A 12,989-nucleotide genomic window follows, 5' to 3' on the forward strand; every position below is an offset into this window, starting at 1 on the left:
TGCCAAATGTGATGTCTCCACACAAACCCAGACTACAGTTTCAAGTGAAAGTACATGCAGTTGTCAGTGTTCATGTCGGGGAAGGGGGAAGCTAGACTCAAACCTGAAATCTTTCAGAAGCCATAGACGACGATGGACTTGGAACCTCAAGCACATACCGCTGCTCACCATCAGAAGCCCACTAAGCTGTCCCCTCTATCCATGCAAGCAACCCCTCCCTTAAGTAAGGAAAAAGATGTTTGAAGTTGAAGTGGCAGCTAAACCATTGTGTTGGCGAGCAGTCTCCCTTTCTGGTAGTGGCTTTACTGTCGACGATTTTGATATCCGTATGGAGAGCCAGGCACTGTCGAATGTTCCCCCTGACCTCTTGAGTAAATCACCACTGCCAAGGGTCAACAACAAGGACATGGGCACGGACAAGGACAAGGACAACCATCGCTAATCAATGGCTCCCACATGGACTTCCATATTGCAGTGGAACTTGAATGGATAAAAATGGTTCAAATGGCTCTGAGCACTATGGGACTCAACATCTATGGTCATCAGTCCCCTAGAACTTAGAACTACTTAAACCTAACTAACCTAAGGACATCACACAACACCCAGCCATCACGAGGCAGAGAAAATCCCTGACCCCGCCGGGAATCGAACCCGGGAACCCGGGCGCGGTTGAATGGATACAGATCACATTTGGAAAAATTACAGCTGCTGCACCAGGAGAGACTCTTCTGCATCTGCTTACAAGAAACTCATTTTAAAGTCACAGACACGCCTGTATTAAGGGGCTACCACCTCTACAGATGCCACTCCTCTTCTTTCCCTCTTAACACAGCCATGCAGGCAGTAGCAGTGGAAGTTCTCACACCAGTTAAAATCATTGTATTCTTTACATCTTCCATCTTATGATCCATTGGATGCAGATGCACTGACAGAACTCTCTTGCACATTACTCCACCCATTCCTCCTCATGAGGGATTTCAATGCACACAATGTTCTGTAGGGTTCGGCTACCACTTGTCAGGGATCGAATTATCAATTGCCTTGGTCAGATGACATACTTTTCTACAGCTAGTGGGACCTTTTCAGCTATTGACCTTTATTTTTGCTCCCCAGGTATTGCAGGCTTGGTCCAGTGGGAAATGGTCAGATTTGCATTCTAGTGATAACTTTCTGGTGTTGATTCATCTGCTGACTCAGACGGTGGTCAATGGGAGGCCATCTTCAATGATGGCCTGTCTCTTTGTGGAGTGATGAATGTCACTAGATAATCAAGCCAAGTGTGCAATTTTGTGGGAATTCAAACAACATCCATTTGCAGAAAACCTTTGTACCTTCAGGTCTGTGAGAACACAGGCGAGGCAAGTGTTTTAGCTGAACACTTTGTCACTGTGTCATCCAGACAATCTCCTGCCTTCTAGGTGTTATGTAGCACTGTGAAGATGAGGTGGCTCTGCTTCTTCTTGTCTAATGAGGTGGTCTAAAATATTTCATTCTCCATGCGGGAATTGGGATTAGTTCTGTATGTGGCAAGACACACTGCTCCAGGACAAGATCAGGTCAATTATGCCGTGCTTAGTCATCTGTGGCCTGGAGCCAAAGGCAAGTGCCTATCGTATTTCGATCAGATCTGGGTTTGATGGACAATACCCCACAACTTGGAAGGTGGTAATAGTAATTTCATTATGGAAACCAGGCAAGGATCATATTGATCATGAGAGTATAGCCCTTACCAGTTGTGTGGGTAAGACTCTAGAGAGCATACTCAACTGCCATCTTGTCTGGATCATCGAATTCACCATTACTTGAAGGTAAAACATCCTTCACCAACTTAACTTCATGAATGGGGACTACGCGGATGCCTGCTACTTATTATCCTGCCACTTCGTATCCTGTTCTTCCTCATGGAAAGATGCTTTTGATAATGCAATGGTGATGCCTCATCTGACTGCTGTGTTAAAGAGAAATGGGGGTGCTCCAAGGCAGTGTACTGTGTCACACAGTAATTGCTGTTAATGGCATCTCCTCAGCAGTCATTTAACAGGGTTAATGCTTTTTGTTTGTGAATGACTTTGCAGTCTTCTAATCTTTCTCCAGTCTTAAGACAACTACAGCTGATCACCAGGAGGCTGGAAGCTTGGGTTAATAAAACAGGTTCTAAGTTCTCACAAGAGAAGACTGCGTTTGTCAATTTTAATGGTGCTCGCTGAAGTTTTAACCACTCAGAGCTCACAATGGGGACAATATTTAACATTTAAAGGACAATGTGTGCTTTTTTTATGCCTACTGTTTGACTCTAAGTTAACTTGGCTCCTGCACCTGAAACCCCTGTAAACAAAGGGCTTCAAATTGTTAATATTTTGAAATGCTTCGGCATAAAGGTGTTGGACACTGACAAGTCCCACCTCCTGCAATCAGATCATGATTAGATTCTGGCAGCATTGTTTATGGATCTGTCCATATTTACTACCTTGGTTTGTTAGCCACTGTCCACCATGAGGGCAACCAGGTATCAGCTGCAGCCTTTTGGACTGCCCAGTTCAGAGTCTTACGTGCAGAGGCTGGTGAACCACTACTCTGGATTTGGTGGCACCTTCCCCTGGTTTGGCAGGTGCTGTGAATCTCAGTGTCACTCCACTCGTTAGCATTTAGAGTGGCAGTCTATCTGAACTTTAAGTGGCTGTTCAGGAACTGGTCCCATGTGTCCAAGTCATTCAGAATACTTGCTACTGACTGTGTCAAGGATCTCAATAAATCAGACATCAGAATTGAAGCCAGGAATAGTACAAATTGCCACCTTGCATCTTCAGAGGTCCAAAGTGATTATAAGCATGACTCAGTACAAGAAAATTTGTACCTCAAATTACATTTTTACAATTGTGTTTTGTTCAGTTTAAAGTATGTACCACATTTTTATTGCTGTTTGTATGGGTGGATCCAGCAATAGAATTCCCTCAGTTGTTGAACTGTTTTCCCTGATACAGTTTTCAAAGTATGCCTGCTGGAGCAATTTACAAATTATGTATAGAGTTTATGGCATTATGACTGCTATGGAGTGGATTCACAAGCATCGCTGTACAATGTTTCTCATCTGTTTTGACCCCCATAGTGTGTGCTAGAAGCAGGCCACCAAATATATCCATTAGACCAGTTGATTCAGCTTATCCATGATTCCTTACAGTGGCTTCAACACTGTTGCAAGGAGGCGGTCTTTGGCTGGGTACCTGGACACACTGCGGTACAAGGAAACGACACAGCCAACAAAAAAGGATGTTGTGATTGTGTTTTAAGTCAATGTGCTATCCCGTTAAATGCTGCCATCTCATTATCTGACAGATGAATCGAGCATCAGTGGGAAACTGAGTGGTTGGATGTGGGGGGAAAACAAATTGCGGTCACTCAACTCAACGACACTGACATGTTGGGCTTCATACCAACCTCACTGACGGAAGAAAGAGCTGCTCATCTGGATATGGATAAGGACATAGCCCTCTAACACACAGTTTCCTCCTTTGTTGGGATGATTCACCTCCCTGAAGTTTGTTGTGTGCCACTTTCAGTTCAGCATATTTTGGCTGTGTGTCTCTTACATGCTAACATGAGGGTAGCCCCCAGTTTGGTGGAGACGTGCACACCAACATTGCCGACAGACACACCAGTGTTACATGGACTCTACAACTTTGCAGACTGTTGGGCCTCATCCCTAAAGTGCTGGGGAGAGGAAGTAGAGTTTAATGTTTTATAAATTACTCTGCATGTTAGGATCGTCGCCGTCATCCCCCCCACCCCACCCCACCCCACCCCACCCCCACACACACACACACACACACACACACACACACACACAAAACACACCACCACTTATGTTTCAGTGCTAGTTTGACAGCCCTACCTTCAAGATGACTTTGTGTGTCCTGACTGTGAATTCAAAGCCCTTTAGGATCTGTTTCTTTTTTTCTCAGATTGCTAAATGGGATTTTATTTTCAAATTTTTCGAATGCTTAGTACATTTCCCTGCCTGCAGTAATTTTGGCTTCATACAACTCTTCTCAGTATAGCATTTGCTCCTTTGATATATTTGCTCTTTTTTTTTCTTCTTTATCATCCAAAGTGCGTTGTAAAATACTCTAATTGTAACCATTAATATCCAACAGTTTCTTCCCCAGAGACAAGTATTTGATATTGACTGACCAAGTGATCTGCACTCTAAATATTTTGTCCATAAAAAATGGCATTATGAGGGCTACAACTGTTGATAAATATAAATAAAACAAGTTTTTTACCTCACTATAGATAAGTGACTGGTTGGTTGGTTGATTTGGGGGAGGGTACCAAACAGTGAGGTCGTCATTGCAATCGGATCAGGGAAGGATGGAGAAGGAAGTCGACTATGCCTTTTCACAGTAACCATTCTGGCATTTACCTGAAGGAATTTATGGAAATCACAGAAAACCTAAATCAGGATGGCTGGAGGTGGGTTTGAACTGTTGTCTTGCCGAATGGGTGACTGATGGAGAAAACAGTTTTATTTATAAATCTACAATCAGCTTCTTGTTGTACTAACTGGTCAGAAATATTTTTCTACATTTATTAACATTAATTTACTGCATGTGTTAATACACACTATTGCAGCCTTAAGATTGCTAATTCCCTTTCTGTGTTAACTATATGATCAATAGTTCAGACCTGTTTATTACAAGGAGATATGGGATGTCAAATGGTTGGCCAATGCCCTCATCAGGCCTAAGTATATTCCACAATTCTTCTGTCAATATAGGTTTGATGTTAGGGGTTTGATAAAAATTTGCCAAAGCGATTAGAGGTTAAGACAATATGTGTGTTATGTGAAGAAGAGCTTTAAATTTACTCTTCACCTCACTTAGTCAGATTTATTTTCAGATACAGTTTAATGTTTTGGAATACCTTCAAGTACGCATTCCTTAATTTTTTTGTAAACATCATTTTGAGAACAAAGGGACCATTTTTGCACCATTGGAATGGCTTTGAAACAAGTAGCACAAGTATAATTAACTGTCCTCTAAAATGGCAAGTTGACAACATCAACAGTCAATGGCACTGAAGAGATATTAACTTGGGCTTTACATCAAAATGGACACCAGCACCAAACTCTGATGATTCTTGGAACTTCAGTACTTGAGCATGCTTCACTTACTAGTCGCATAGCTAGTTGATTTGTCAAAGTGACCTGAATAATCTTTTCCCTCTTATGTGAGATGATTCAATATGTAGTCTAAATCGGTTGAGGTGTATGTTGGAGTTATTTCTTAAACAGGTCATGGCCACTTATTTTTATATCTGAGCCAATGATCCATTTTACCAAGTGACATAGCTCAGAGGAAAGACACTCGTATGTGAAAGGACGACATTTTAAATCCCTGTCTAGCCACCCATGTTTTCCATGATTTCCATAAATTGCTTAAGTCAAATACTGGAATGGTTTCATTGGAAGGGCACAGCTAATTTGCTCCCTCATCCTTCCCCAATCAGAGTTGTTTCCTCCATCTGTAATGACCTCATTATTGAAAGGACATAAAATACTAATCTTCCATCCTTTCATGATAGGTTTCTCAAGAATGAAATGTTGAAACTCTAACCTTTCTTCCCAATCCCCACTGTCCCCCAATATCTTCATTTAGTAATGTAAAATATTGTTGGTTCACCTTAGTTAAGGCTTTTTTAATAAACTAGAAGTGTTACATAATGGTTGATATCACTTACTTCACTGATACTTTCTTGTCAGACACAAGTTCTGAGGATGTCATTTGCCCAAAGCCATATCGTACAGGTGAGAATCGTAGAACATACTTTACCCAGGTATGGGATTTAGCAGTTGAATCATAGGTTCCTGTAATCAACAGCATAAGAAACAAATGTAAGCTGGGTGCATCATAAATGTCTCTTTAAGTGTACTCACAAGATCTGTGAAAAGATCATACCATGTAACTGTTTGCTAAGATAATTGGCTGTCGGCTAGAATTTTAAGTTGGATACTTTTATCTTCCCAACATACCTCCCACAAACCTTAGTTTCCGAATAAAAAAACTATTTTGGTCAGCACATGAGTTGAATGTATTTGATAATATTACACTTTGAACAGAGTTTGTGATCTGTTAACCATTCCACATAAGACAGGTAAAGCATAATTACTGTGGTAAATGTTGACATACTTTTTTGCACAAATCTTACCTATAAGATCAGAATTTTGACACAAAATACCATTTTTTTAACATACAAAAAGTGTAACCAATGTGAAGATAATATGAAACAAGAACTTCACAATCAAATATGAAACTGAAGTAGCTAGATGTGGCATATTATATGCCAGGTTCAGCAGCTTACCTTCCCTCATACAAGATCAGCATCACTGAGCTGTAGATTTTGGGAGAGAACCATGTGTGTTGTATCTTTTGTGAAGAACTTTGTTTTTAGCAGTAACATGTTGATTTTGTGGTGTACACTTGCAAAAAGTTTCAGACTAGCTATTGAAAAGTTTGTCGTAAGGCCTCAGTTGATCCTGCAACTTTATCTGAAACTAAGAGGACCTAGACATTTATCAGCACTTCACATTTCTTAAAAACACAAAATCGTACCATAATTCTGTTCCACATGTAGCTGCAAGTCCCATCCACCACAATGTAATGATAATAGTGACATCTGTTTTGTTTGGCAGTTGCAAAGAGAATCTCCTAATAATAAATTTAACACCGTTTGCAACAAAATTACCATCAGAATATCGAAATCCATCTTCATTCTCTGTATATTTTATTGTACCTTACCCTCAGAGCACATTTCCATATACAAATCTGATGCTTATGCAGTTATTGGAGTAAAACTTGTGTTAGTATTATTTTTCCTAGAATTATCATCACTGCCTCTTTAAATTGTGTAGACTTTATTTTTAACAGAAATTTTAAAAAATGGAATAATTGCAGAGCTGTACTTCAATTGCAGTTTTAGTGCTAATCTGAAACCTTGAAACATGGTGAATATTTTTCGAAAAAGTAAAATAAAAACACTGAAAAGAAAATCAGTAGAACATTTGTTAACAGAAATTGTGACACATTTTATGTCATTTGAAATAGTAGAAATTCTAATATTAGTATAAACACATGACAGTGATTTAATATATGTTTTAAGAATTCATGTGCAGCAATTTTTGACTGTGTGTGTAATAATTTTTGAACAGTTATGTGATGGTGACAGGCATTGGCAATAATAAAAGATACAGAAATGAAACTGAATTGTTTCATACTTGTCTGGGGTATCAAAGGATCTCGATCTCTTTATCTTTAAAGCACGCATGTTAGCATGTGTGGGTATTACTTTGAAATTAATAAAGTTAAATGTGCACCTTTAAAGTTGCATTTCTTGCACACTGTTTCAGTGCTCACCTCCCATTGCATGTGTTGTAGAATTCAGTGGTATAAAAGATTGAACTGAACTGCTAATTGTTTTCCTTGTACTTGCTGTTAACAACTTTAATAAAAGTCCATTGTCTCTTGGTAGTGTAATTAAAACCAGTAACAAAGTCTGGAATTGAATGCCTGTGCATTTTTAACTAATAATAACTAATCTTTTGAGAAATGAAATTGTGTCCATAGCATTAAATCGAGAAATATTTACTTGCAGCTGGAATCGTGAAAGGTAGTTCGTGCTTAAACTTGTAATGTTTGAATTATGAGTTTAATTATTCAGTTCCATGCTTCTGGTGCAAGCCCTGTGGAATTTGTCCAAGCTGTTGTCGAAATACAGTCCATGTCTACATTGGCAATCCAGCAGTTTTGTCTGGGAATGTTCCGTATAGTTACAAAATTGTTTTTGCAGTATCATACAGTTTGATCTGTTTCAGTAGAACAAATGCTGCTCACCAAAGAAAGCTTAACTTGAAAATTCAGTATTGATAAATTGCCAAACCTGAAACAGAAATATTAATGGCTTGGTTCACCTCCCGCTTCAGGACCTAAAATGATACGTAGAGAACTCCAGTATGTGATCAATATTGTTTTGAGGTGCAAACTGATGTACTCGGTTGTATAACATAGTGTTATGATTGGGTAGTGGAAGTGAATTTGGTTTCCACATACCAGGGAGAATCATTGTAGTAGTAGTAGTAGTAGTAGTAGTAGTAGTAGCAATTCAACCAGTTGTCAAGTGTACTAAAACTTAGTCAAAATGTAAAAAGACAGGAAATGGCATAGCTAAAACATTGATACAGCCTCGGACAAAGAAGATATTTTCAAACCTGCACGTTTGAAATTTACAAAATTGATATCAGTTTGATATGGCTGAAGTGATATCTATATGGCAATAGACTATACCAAACACGAACACAACAAATATAAGGGTGTGTACGGTGTTAATGATATTCGTGTAACATGAATACCTTTCTTCTTGCAGAATGGCTCTTAATACAGCAACTGTGCGGGGACAGGGCTACAAGCACCATCACACCTCCCAGCAAGATTGCTAATGTGCTCTGTTTGGCTTAGGTTTTGCGTGCGTGCGTGCGTGCGTGTGCGCGTGCGTGCGTGTGCATTCTGGGTGCGATAGGGGGAGGGAGGGGGGGGGGAGGAGAGAGCTGTGTCACTCCATCTGCTGAATTATTGGCTGCTGAAGATGTTAGTCTAAGACAAAACCTAGATGGCTGACTGTTGTCTTGGAAGATGAACTCTTCAAATTATGCATCAGTGTAAACATGTACATGATAAGCACTAACTGTGTTATCTCCGTGTATTTGCATAGTAATCATTGTACATGGAAAGGCATGGTGGGCTGTTCTTCTGTGGGAATTCTTTGTACATTCATTACCAATTCGAGCAGTCTTGTTATTTTGTGTGTAGGTAGTACGCAGTTGACTGTTGTTGTAAGTGATGAAAATGGATTGAAGTGGAAGTGGTGTGCATATGGCAGATTTTTGTGTCATCACAATACTAACAGCATACTCATTGTTGGTGTTAGTTTTTTAAATGTTTCCTGAGTTAGTGACAGTTTGCACAGTTTCATTGATTGATGGGAACCTGTGATTTGGTAGAGAGTGATTTTACTATATGGATCTTACGCAGAAAGGAACTGGATGATCTCACAGTGATTTAAAGAGACATCTAATGTAAATGACTGACCTGTTGAAGGTGTCTAATACGTATTAAGGATCCCATTAAACATTATTTAGCACGAAAATGCCAGATTACAGTAGCTGAATATATTGTAGGAACTGCACTTACCTCAGCAGCAGATTGCAGTATATCATTTGTATAGTGTGGTGTTAAGACATTTCCTTAACTGTAGTGTGGAAGTTAAAGTTTAGTTACCTTACACAGGTCTTGAAATTTATGGTAGCCATAGGATTTCGATGGAATCTGCTCTACTTTGTAAGAATAATTGGGGAACTCTGTGAAAGAGAAGTAGAAACTCAGATTTTGATAACTAATATTAATGAACAAGAGAGTTATGAGATGCTGCCAAAATGAATGGTATGGTGCTCAAGGCACAAGTTTTAATATTTCAGAGGTGCAGGATTTTAATTCCTGTGGTATGGTATCATAACCTCCCTTTCCGGTACTAATACCCACTAGTGTTGTAGGCACCAGTTAGTAGACCAATGTCCTATAAGATTAGTATAAGGGACAGTTGGATAAAGACGAGACAAATGGAAAAAAAGTAAGTAAATTGTTTATTATTTCGAAAGTAATCACAATAACCGTAAATTCAAGATCTTGTTGTTGTTGTTGTTGTTGTTGTTGTTGTTGTTAAGAAGGGACACTCAAATGAAAAAGACAGGTGGAAAACGGTGAACTGTTCATTATTTCAAAAGTAATAACTGTTACTATATTTATCCCACTGTGACACACGGCAGTCAGTGCCTTTATAGAAAAATGTTTGCTTGCCTACAAAACCATGATTATATCCAGGTGTGCAAATAAATGATGATTAAAGTCTTCCTTCAGCAGACAAAATCTATGGAAATTGCATGGGGAGAGGTCAGGACTGTATGGATGCTGTATAAAGGCTTTCCAGCAAAACTTTTGCAGCATAGTGGGCCAGCTCGCATGTTGCCAAGGTAGCAAAAGTTTTGCTGGGAAGCCCTTTCACATCCTCCATACAGTCATAATCTCTCTTCAAGCAATTTCCGTATTTTCAGAGCCCTGAATAAAAATGTTCATGGCTTTTGATTTGCTGCAGACAAAGAAGAGAAGCATGCCCGGGTACAATTGTTTCTGTAAGCAACCGCAAACATTTTCCCATGAGGGCATTGACTATCTTGTCTCTCATTGGGATAAATGTATTAATGGTTATGGTGATTATTTTTGAAATAATAAATAGTTAGCTTTTTTCCCCATCTTCTCATTTTCATTTGATTGCATGACAATGACACAACAATGATGAATGTGGCTTTGAATTTATTCTAAGCCTAGAATCTCATTTCTGTTTTGCACAATGACCTTACGTGATTTTTTACTAATGATGTTGGCACCTACAATTTTGTACTTTAGTAATTTGAGTGAGTGTAGTCCAGTTTGTTCTATATTTTTTTAGATCCAGGGGGTGGTGATGTTGAAGATGGAGGTGGAGGAGATGGGAAAACAGCAGACTCGCTAAATGTTAGTGGCAGTTTTCCAGCAGATCATGATGCTAGTCCTAAGCCTTTATCAAGAGCAAAGGAGAAAAGAATTAACAGATGTGTTCCTGTACGACAACCCATTACTGAACACGTTAACAGGTGATAATAATCAAATAGCAATATTGTTTCATTTTGTATGTGAATGATAAAGAATGAAATTGTCTTTAAGTGCCTACAAAATCAAGGTGGTAATTTTGTGTGGTACTACTGGCTGTGATTTTATTTAGAATTTTATGTTTTAGGTCCAATAAATATGGCAACTATTGCCAAGGAAGTAATCATTTAATAATGTGAAGTTTGGTAGAGAAGTTAAAGTATTTAATTACTGTTCAGAATCGTGCTCCTAGTTTGATTACCTCCAGATTTGAAACAAATAATTGGATATTAACTGAGCCACATATTTAAAAATAAATTCTGTATTTCAGGGCAAACCACATGAACAAAGGGAAACAACAGCAACGTGACCGTAGAAAACTCCGTGAAAAGAGGCGCAGTACAGGAGTTGTTCATTTACCTTCAACAGAAGTAAGTTTTCTTCAAGAATATATATCTTAGAGCTGCATCTGACTTCAGCTTTTTGCAGGATAATGTTATGTTCTTTAAGGAGTAAGAAAAATAGTGAGAATTACTTCCCACTATAGTTTTTTCATGGTGTCATGACCTTAACTGTAATCGGGAATATACACACTAATGACAAAAAGCTTACTTGAACTAGCAACTATTTTTTATTATTTTTGTATATCACGAGCAGCTCAAAATCTTTGTTATGTATTTGTTACTAGCTAAGTTGTGGGAACTTGTAATTGGGTGCACAACAGATACAGTAAAATTGAAGAGGGGGAGTAAAGCTGTGTGTGTAAAACTCATTTCCATATGTTCTCTACACTTTTGACAGCTAAATTAATTTAAAAAAATCCACAGTAGTAGGCATGACTGCAAATTCAACCTTGTCATGTTAGTCCTGTGTATCAAGTTGAAGTAAAAACTAATGCAGACTACACATATGTTGTATCATTGAACATGTCATGTTACCTTTCATGGAATATATTTTGTCACTTAGACCCTATATTTCTTCAAAGTGTGGTGCTTTTCAAAGCATTAACCAAGATGGAATCCAGGTTTTCTGAAACACATGTTGCAGTAGTAAACAGTTTCCCTTCTACCACCTTTTACCTTGCTGTTACTGCAAACAGTACAATCCTTGATGTTACATTTTTCATTGGAGTAAATGAAATGCGACTGCTTTGATAGTCTCTCCTCATCATTGACGGTAGATGGTATTCCCCTCTTTCTTGTTTGTGTCCCATACACTTCCAACCAGAGCACCCCCTGCGGGCCTGGGGGTTAGAACAAGCCCGAGGTATTCCTGCCTGTCATAAGAGGCAAGTAAAAGGAGTCTCACATCTTTCAGCCTTTATGTGATGGTCCCCAGTAGGGTCTGATACCCATTTTTCAAAACTTTCCCGAAGAGTGAGCCCATTTTCTTGTCGTGGCGTTGCAGTCCCGCTCATCCTCCATCTCTCGAGCGAGGGCACCTTCCTGGGTGTGTTTTCCTCCATCCACTATGCAGTGTCATTTCCTGCACTGCCGATGACCATGGAATTCTTTGCACCTCATATCCAGCACGGTAGCCAGTCTGTTGCGGTGGGGCTGCCATGTACGCTGTTGGTCGTAGCCTCCTCACTACACAGGGATCCATCCACTGATGCTTGTGCTGTTAACTCCCCACATATGCCAAGGAGTAGATGCCAGTCACCCTGGGGCATTGGGACTCCCGGCAGTGGCCATCCCGCCACTGGGGAGGGCCCGTGGTTGGAGTGGGGTGGCATCAGGGAGGATGACGTGCACCACGTCATCACTTGCTGGTGATCAAACACCAGCAGTCCCTAAGCATTCAAAGTCTCAGTACACTGCAAGGAAGTATGATCCTAAATCGTTCCCCTCATTGGCCACACCATGAGAGGAACGCCAGGTTAAGGATGGCAACAATTCTTATTCGGCCCAGTACCTCATATGTATGAGAGCAGGTGGGATTCCTTTATCTCGATAAAGCCTCAGTTTTTTGTTGAGCATATAGAGGACAAGTTTGGGAAAGTGGAAGGCTTGTCCAAATGCAGTCAGGGTCAGTCTTGATAAAAACGGCTTCCTGTGCCCAGTCATGGGCGTTATTCGCTTGTGACAAGCTGGGGGATGTTCCCCTTACCATCACGCCTCATAAGAGCTTAAATATGGTGTAGGGTATTACATTCCACAGGAACCTTCTTTTGCAGTCTGACGATGAGCTGCGTGCCAACTTAGAGCGACAAGGAGTTCATTTCGTGCAGCGCGTCCATTGGGGCCCGAGGGTTAATCA

At 39.8% G+C, this 12,989-nt stretch overlaps 1 protein-coding gene across 2 annotated transcripts in view; it reads left to right on the plus strand.

Annotated features, from left to right (window-relative positions):
• LOC124722864 (PRKC apoptosis WT1 regulator protein-like) overlaps window positions 1-12,989 on the plus strand; it is a 59,429-nt gene that overhangs the window by 18,251 nt on the left and 28,189 nt on the right. Inside the window, exons 3-4 of one of the 2 annotated variants that reach the window (XM_047247994.1) lie at window positions 10,552-10,735; window positions 11,062-11,161. In XM_047247994.1, the coding sequence (XP_047103950.1) occupies window positions 10,552-10,735; window positions 11,062-11,161 (284 nt within the window). The remainder of the gene's footprint in view (window positions 1-10,551; window positions 10,736-11,061; window positions 11,162-12,989) is intronic. The other variant, XM_047247995.1, reaches the window with a different exon arrangement.

This window comes from Schistocerca piceifrons, chromosome X (assembly GCF_021461385.2).
Source record: "Schistocerca piceifrons isolate TAMUIC-IGC-003096 chromosome X, iqSchPice1.1, whole genome shotgun sequence".
Classification (NCBI taxonomy): Eukaryota; Metazoa; Arthropoda; class Insecta; order Orthoptera; family Acrididae; genus Schistocerca; species Schistocerca piceifrons.